The sequence below is a fragment of the Buteo buteo genome, chromosome 5, assembly GCF_964188355.1.
Source record: "Buteo buteo chromosome 5, bButBut1.hap1.1, whole genome shotgun sequence".
Classification (NCBI taxonomy): Eukaryota; Metazoa; Chordata; class Aves; order Accipitriformes; family Accipitridae; genus Buteo; species Buteo buteo.
The window spans coordinates 53,873,273-53,881,214 of NC_134175.1; the positions used below are offsets into that span (position 1 = coordinate 53,873,273).

General features: G+C 53.9%; 1 protein-coding gene across 1 annotated transcript; it reads right to left on the reverse strand.

Moving 5' to 3' along the window:
- Positions 1–3,234: 3,234 nt before the first annotated feature.
- Positions 3,235–6,964, reverse strand: ERMN (ermin). The gene is made up of 3 exons (XM_075029385.1): positions 6,718–6,964; positions 6,304–6,390; positions 3,235–4,039 (listed from the first exon to the last, which is right to left on the reverse strand). The coding sequence occupies exons 1-3, from the start codon at positions 6,962–6,964 to the stop codon at positions 3,603–3,605; spliced, it is 771 nt and encodes a 256-aa protein (XP_074885486.1). The 3' UTR covers positions 3,235–3,602.
- Positions 6,965–7,942: the final 978 nt, after the last annotated feature.

A 7,942-nucleotide genomic window follows, 5' to 3' on the forward strand; every position in this document is an offset into this window, starting at 1 on the left:
CCACAGCTGCTGCAGATGTTGTGGCAACTGGCAAGTTTCTGCCAAAGTGGTTTAATTCACATTCAAGTTCAGTGCGCAGCACTGCTAGAAACGGCTCCCAAAAGTGAGCCAGCACCACAGGGCAGTGTCCAGAGAGGGTGGAAAGGCATCACGACCCTCCAGAAGGGTCCACCTCTTACTTACCTGCCATCAGCCCTCATCTGGCGCTGTGGAAATGGGGAGAAATTATTTTCAGGCTAAGCCTGGGTCTGTAGTTACCACGTCCTAATCAGCACCCCCACCTGCTTTTCTGCCTGAAAACGCCTCTGCTCCAAGGGGCAAATTTTCAGGTCTTTGGGTGTCCTTTCTCCCTTCTGTGCCAAGCAGACAGCTTTCTGCCCGGCTCCTCCACGCGCCTCGTCCGACACGCTGACCACTTTTTTGGCCAGATGCAGACCCTGCCCTGTCCTCCCCAGCCCCGGCAGTGCTGCCTGCCAGCTGCCTGCAGCGCAGAGGACGAGCACAGCGCGGCAGAGCGCAAGCCACGGTTTCTGCCTGTTTATTGCCTGGACAGCCCTTGATTTCCATATCGCACCCACCCACCCTGAGGGTTGGGCAAGAGGCGGTGCGTTTGTAGGAAAGGCCCTCAGGTCCCTAGAGCATCCCGGGACTTTCAATTTTATTTTTCCAGCTACCAAGGAAAGCAAGAGAGGGAGTTGCTGTTCTCAGCTGAGCAAACACTGCTTTCCAAGGAAGGTAAAAAACTAGTCCAAGTTTCTTGAAAGTCTCAGCGAGACTCCACACTTAGCTGGAACCTGAGCCCACAGTCAGTACACCAAGCATCTCATCCCTGCACTTGCCCAAGAAGTCTGGAAACTGTATTTCAACTGTCACCTAGGGTATAAGCCAAATGTTAAAAACTGCTACAGACAGGCATATGATGAAAGGAGGAAAAAAAAAAAAAAAATCTGCCTTTTCCTAAAGTGAGCATGGAGCCCAGCCAGCCCGTGCATCCATGTGAGGGAGCCCGAGGGTGTCCGCCTGGCCAGCAAAAGGTTTGATCCTCGTTCCCGGGCCCTGAGGGCTTGGCCAGACGATTCCCCGGAGGAGATGGGAATCGTGACAGCAAACAGTCTGGCCACGCAACACTGCTGCCTCTCCTGCCACCGCTCTCCTCACCCCGGGAAAGCACGGGGAAGTGCTTGAACTCTGGCTTTGCATCCCATCAGGTGTCTGCGCTGTTCTGGGACTTTTCCTCGCTCAGCCCCGGTGCTGATCCCTCCAACCTCTTCAAAGACTACCTGCTACAGCAGCCCGTGCCTTTTGCTGCGGTACGGACGGCTTTTCCTGGCCTCTCACGCTGCTGAAAGCCAGCTGCGTCGTCAGCACGAGCCGGGTGCTCGCATCTGGTGTTTCCAGAGCCGGGCACAAGCACACGCGTGTCCTGGCGATCCGATGGGCACGGGCAGATACTGCCCGTCAGCCCCCAGCCTTACCGCAATATAATGCCTTAAAAACTCCAGATTCTCAGCAATGCACAAAGTTGCTCACTTTATCTCTGGTTTTTGTTTCGCTTTGGGGTTTTGTTGTTTTCTTCCCTATTGCATTTTTTAATTGCAGTAAAGCAGATTTGTTACCGGCATTCTGAAGTGCAGATCGGGCCGGACGGCGTGGCGGGGAGGCAGTCAGTGGTCGGTGGGCATGCAGATACTTGAAGCTGAGGCTGGTCAGCTCGGAGCAGCGCTTTGCCACCTTCAACCTCTGCCAGTCACCAAAAGCCCAGGCGATGGTCACATCTTTAAGAGAAATGTGCCGCTCTTACAGGAACCGCTGCGAGAGGGGCGATGGGGGGGGCAGCTGTCAGCAGGGAAACAAACCCACAGTATAAGTTCATACAAGCAAACCTCTGAACTTCCACAAACCAAAGAGCAAATAAACAAGTCTGAATAGCACAATGAGGGCTGTGTCTGGTTTGTACAATGCAGAATTGCCATTTATTATTTTCACATTGCCAATAAATAATTGCCTTTATGTAGAACAAGAAAAGTCAAAACGATATTCAGTGCTGCTGGAGATGTAAAACTGATCCTCAAAAAAGCGCTTATGGCTGAAGGAGGCCACTGCAGCTGAAGTCAGAGTCTAACTTTGTTCTTACCTCCTCTCCCTTTGTCAGCTGCTCTCAACTTTCCCAGATGCTTTCTGGGATGACATTTGCAAAGCTTAGTCCCAACTCAAGACAAATCTGGCTGTAAAATAGCTAAAACAAGACTGCATCAACGATACTGTAGTTACACAAAGGTTTTTTAAAATGGAGAAAGTTGTGTTCAGATGACACAAAACCAAATTACACGTAAAACTTGCCTGGCTTTGGCAAAAAAAACCCCAACTTTAAAAATTTGCATCTAAACTTAGCATGAGAATTGAGAAGACACATAAGAGATTCTAAACTGTTGCCATTCGGAAAATACAGGTTTCTGGTAGTGGCCAGTTTTGCCAGGTGAACACTGAAGCACGCACAGGCACGTGCCGCGCACTGCAGGCAGCGTGTAAGCCAGTCACCGGTACCACCTCCCCACAGGCGCCTCTGCCCCGGGTTTGGGGGGTCGGGGGCCACGGCCGGCCACCACCGTCGGCGCTGCCGGCAGCCACACGGGACGGCCACCCCCGGGCTGGATGGGGGTCCACGGCATCGGGGCTGGGGGACCCCTGCAGCAGCGAGGAGGGAAGGCGGTGAGGAAGAGGAGCTGCGCTGTCGCCGGCAGCGGTCTGGGCTGGCTGCACCCGTGGTTTCACGCTAGCACCCAGAACGGGCAGGCTGGAAGGCTCTGCTGCCGGTGCAGACCGTGGCGGGCGGGCGACGTGGTGTCTAAAGACGTCCACGCTGACTCCTCTCACCCCGACAGGCAGGGGCCAGCAGATGGTACCCATCCTACCTGGTGCTGGCTACAGCGCTGCGCGGGGAATCCGGCTACCCACGGGAGGTGTTAGGGATGGCAGTGAGGGAACAGGGGCCTTGATGCCCTCCCATCTCTTTTTTAGTTCCTGCACATCAGCATCTACCCACGAATGCAAATAGCCCTGCATCCCACCAGCACAAGGTGGAAATGGATGGTCGCTAGCAGGAGGCGGCTGTCAGTGCACCATGAGATGCCAGCACGGACGGACGGCAAAACAGAGCGCGCTGCAGTTGCAAACAGTCGTCTCTTTTATTATTCACACTGCCCTGGCCAGTGTCACTGAGCTGCTGCGCTGCCAACTCATTACCAGCACGGCTGACGGCATGGGTCACGTGTGTGTCGGCAGCTAGAGAAGCCCCAGCCAGCTCAAGACATCCTATTGTTTGAATATGGTTACAAAAGTTGGAAAGAATATAAGAGGATAAACTTTAAATCAAATGGTATTATATTTAGCAAACTGATTATTTATTTTCCTGCGCTATGGATGCCTCTGCCCGCTGTCAAAGCGAAGATGTTAAATTTTCACAGTGTATTATGAAATCATATACAAAAAGAAAAAAAACAGTGACCTCACGTTGTGTGAAGAGACATGTCTTGGGGGAAACAAAAAAGAAAAACAAAAACCAGAGTGAATGCTCGGCTTGTTAAGCAACTCTCCACCTCAGTTTATAAGTGCATCATGGATTCAAATTCATCGATTCGCTGTTTGGTGTTTCCTTTTCTAATCCTCCGGTAGGAGATTGTGTTGTATCTGGAATAGCTGTGTCTGGAGATGTCATTTTTCTTCCCCAGGCTGGGCTGCTCCCCCAGTTTCTCCACCTGGGAGTTGCAGCCGGGGCTGGTCGCGGGAGATGCCTCCTTGTCGCTGTCTTGCTGCTTGGGATGGGACTCCTCGCTGTTCTTCTTGATTTCGATCACCTGAACTTCATCCTCTTCAGTGTCCTCCTCCTCCTCCGCCTCCTCCTCCTCCTCCTCTTCCTCGGCTGCACTCCCTCTCCCGTCGGCGCTGGCCGCGAGGGTCTCCGCCACCTCCCCGCCGGGGCCGGCCGCCGTCCCCAGCTCTGGCTCCCCGCTGCCCGCAGGCGTCCCCTCGCCGCCTGGCCCTGCAGCAACACAGAGGGAGTGTGGGTGAGGACGGGCTCAGCATCGCCTTCATGCCCCTGTCATACATGCTCTTAATGTAGCATCGCTCTTGGTGACCTACCAGCTCCGGCCACCAAGACACCCATCCTCCAGAGACTGCCCAGCGAGGAGAGACCCACATCTCCAGGCTGAACCCCCATCACCACGGATGCTCGCGTGTGCTTTAGAAAGGCTTTGTACATTCTCAGACTCATTCCTTAAGGCCACCTGCCCTTGCATTTTTAACACCCGTCTCTTTTGTACCACCTTTCCCACAGAGCCCACCCCGCTACCCTCCTTTAAAAGGAGAGGTGATACAGATGCCAGTGGTCGAGCCTCGAGGAGGGAAGAGGGGCACAGCATCCCCCCTGCGCCCCAGGACCAGAGGCGCTGCCTCCCTGCACGCACCAGATCTGCTCCTGCCCTCTCGGATCCACGGCTGGCAAGCATCCTACTGCAGGGCCCTGCTGTGGTGCCTTTCCAAACGGCATTCCCAAAGCTCTCTGGTTATCGCCTTGGGCGGGTGCTGGACTCAATTGGCCAAACTCCCCATTCCGGAGCTGCTGCCCCCGCTCCCTGCGGGACAGATCCCACCATGGGACCGGAGGGTCCCGTCTCTCCACGGCTCGGCGCTCCGTGCCGGCTCTGCCAAGAAGGGAGGGATGGAGGGAGCCGTTCTCCACGCAGCGCCCGGCCGTGCCGGGGACGCAGCAGGACCCTGGCACAGCCCTCCTGGGACCCGTCCCTCCTTCAGAGGTGGCCAACCAGGCTGAGACAGCTATCTCCTGTTTGTCCTGGTTGGCGTGTCTCTGCGTTAAATGATGCTTTAGTGTCACAACAAATGGCCTATTCAACATTTTGCCTGTGGGGTCCTGAGTATTAATTAGACTAAATTGGTTAGGTACTAAAAAGCTGCCTGCAATTTAGAGATAAAGTGCTTGTGGCTGGGGGGGACGACGACCGTGGGGGGGCTGTGCAAGATCATTTAATAGGTTTTATTGTGCGCTCATAAAGCAACACAGCTGGAGTATGGATGTCAGCTCCAAGTGGGAAAGCCTCCGTCATGATTCACCTCCTCACAACCTATGCAGTTGCTATGAAATATTATTTTGCCCATGACAAATGTTCGTATATTTTTTCCTTTTCTTAATCAAAGCAAAGTTTCTGTTTACGGGGCATGGCCCATACATCTTTTAGAGCTATGTTCGACGGCGCTAGCTTTGCTGGGACTGTGACAGCTACTCTGGGTTGTTAATCTGCTTTTCTCTGGAGAGGGGTTTCAAATTTATGTGGCAGCTGACGTATAGAAAATACCACCTTACTGTGGCCAAATGGATGTGTAAATGATAGGAGGGACCCAGCACGGCTGGGTGCTGGGGAGTGGGGCAGAGCCACCAGCCCTGTGCCCCTGCCGTGGTCCCGGTCAGTGGTGGAGAAAACATCGTTAGCAGCCCACGGCCCAGCCGTCCCTTCTCCCACCACTCTCAAAACCGGGGAGCTGGGCAAGAGCCCGTGGGTGGGAAACGTGGAAGGGCAGCAATGCCAAAAGCCCACCCATGGAGAGACATAGCTTTCCTCCTTTAATAATACTCAATAAAATACTCCTTTCTGGAGGAGTGGCTGCATTTTATAATTAAATGAGTTCACCTATGTGTGTATATATATGCAATATATTTTAACTTGCTGCTGGGGACGGGCAGCGAGCGCACCCCTGCAGCTCCGCTCACCGCAGGAGGCAGGTGCAAGGTCCAGATTGGCTCCAACTGATTTTTATCATTTTCACCCAGAAATGAGTAGAGAGAGACCCAGGAGCAGACGTTTAGGAGAGCAATTTTCTGCTAGATGCTTGGGCATCGGGGGGATTTAGACACTTGGTGAATCAGGGAGGAAAAGAGTTTGGGGTTTGAGGCTACACATTTTTGACTGACAGCCTCCTGAGGTTATCCTCTGAGCTCCCCTGCATGGAGCAGAAGATAAAGCTCCTCACCACCTCACAAGGCTGTTGGAGACCTCCTGGTTGAAGACCCCACGGTGCTTTGATACCCCACAGTCATGGAAAAAAGATACCAGCCGTGTTTTCTAAGGTGCAGCAACTCCATGGATGAGAAATGAGTCGCTGCTCTCCAGAATATAAGGGTCTGACCGAATTAAAAAAAAATAATAACCACCTGTATGTGATTGTCTTTGAAGGCTACTCATCGCTATGCTTCAGGAAAACCTCACATCACACAGCATTTTCCATTACCTTCCTCTGAGTCCTGGCCGTCGGTCCCTGTGTCCTGGATATCAGCTGATCCCTGCTGTAGTGTCCCATCGTTTTCTTCTCGCTTTTCTTTAGGAAATACAAAGCACAAGAAATGGACTGACGGAGCAGTTAGTGATGATAATTAGGTTTTAACAGTTGCAGATTGGCAGCAGATTTTCAGAGCGGATTAAAAAATTGCTTGTTTCTTTAGTTACATACTTTTCATCACATCCTGTGTAACTGCTAGCTGAAATTTGTCCCTAAATCTGAATTACTCTGTGTCATTGTTACAACTACCATAGGTTAGGAATTTTGACTAACAGACATAGTACACGCCATTATTCATAAGGCTATACATAAAATAATAGATTTTTTCTTTCCAAGCACTTAAAGAAAGGCAGCCTCATACTTTACCTTCGCATTGCTTCCCTCCATCAAAATCCCCAGGAACTATGTCCTCTGCCAACGAATTTCTATTTTCCTCCCGATTTTCTTTTGCCGGTGGAGCATCGGGGCTCGTTTCTGCATTCACGTAAGGAACCGTCCCGACAGATTTTGCTATTTCATCGATGACACCGATGACCTGGAGTGGGCCCTTCTCCGGGGGTACGCTCCCGTTGCACTCGGGCATGCCGGATGCCGCTGGGACTTCTTCTGTCATGCTTAGGGCCGTGCCGTGCCGTGCCGTGCCCGCCGACCGGGGCCGTGCACCTCCGGGGCCCCCGCTCCTGCACCCCGGGGTGGGGAGCGCTACTCCTCACCCCTTCTCCCCCGGGGATTTTGTTCCCCTGCGCGAACGGTCAAGGCGCGTCTCCTCTCCCGCGGGCGCTGCGGCAGAGCAGGGTCCGCGGTCGCACCATCAGCTGTGCCGAGGGCTTGCCGGCGGGCTCTGGCCACGGGGCGATCCAATCAGCACCTCCCTTGTTGCTGAGGCTCGTCCCGTTGCATAATTAAATGCACCATTTTAATTTACATAAACAAACAATCTGAAGCAAGGAAGCTTTTGTGCTGGCATGGAGAGCGGGTCTTTCAGCATGTCAGCCCCGCGGTAATAAACAGAGATTTTGTACTGCCGGCACAATGGCTCTTTGTGTCTCCGCCTGGTCACAGGGACGACGGTTGTTCCGACCTCTAATCCCGGGAGGGTGACCACCTTCCATAGTGCTGCTGCTGCCACCTAACCCGCTTAACATTCCCCATCGGGTTTGTGTGCCGATAAACCTCGCCGTGCCGCTGCCCGGACAATGAACGCATTTTGCGCTTGTCAGGGAGCGAACCGGCCGGTCAGAAGGGCACATGCCCCGCACACGGCGAAACGCCACGCTCCTCGGCCGCACAGCCTTCGCCCGGCCGGGGCCACATCCTGCCAGATGCCGGGCATCTGCAGCTACCTGCTAAGTGAAACGCGTCTCAAGGGCTCGGCCCTCAGGGACAGAACTGGAGGATGAACACCAAAAGCACGAGCCAAAGTGACGCTTTGGGACGAGACGTGCACCGAGGTCCCCGAGGCCGAGCCGGCCAGGCGACGGGGCACTTGCTGCCTGCTGACACCCCGGCGGGACCCCCCCAGCGCCCAAGGCAGGTCGGCGCGGAGCTTCCCCTTCCCACCCACAGCACAACCCCCTTTTGCCGCAGCAGC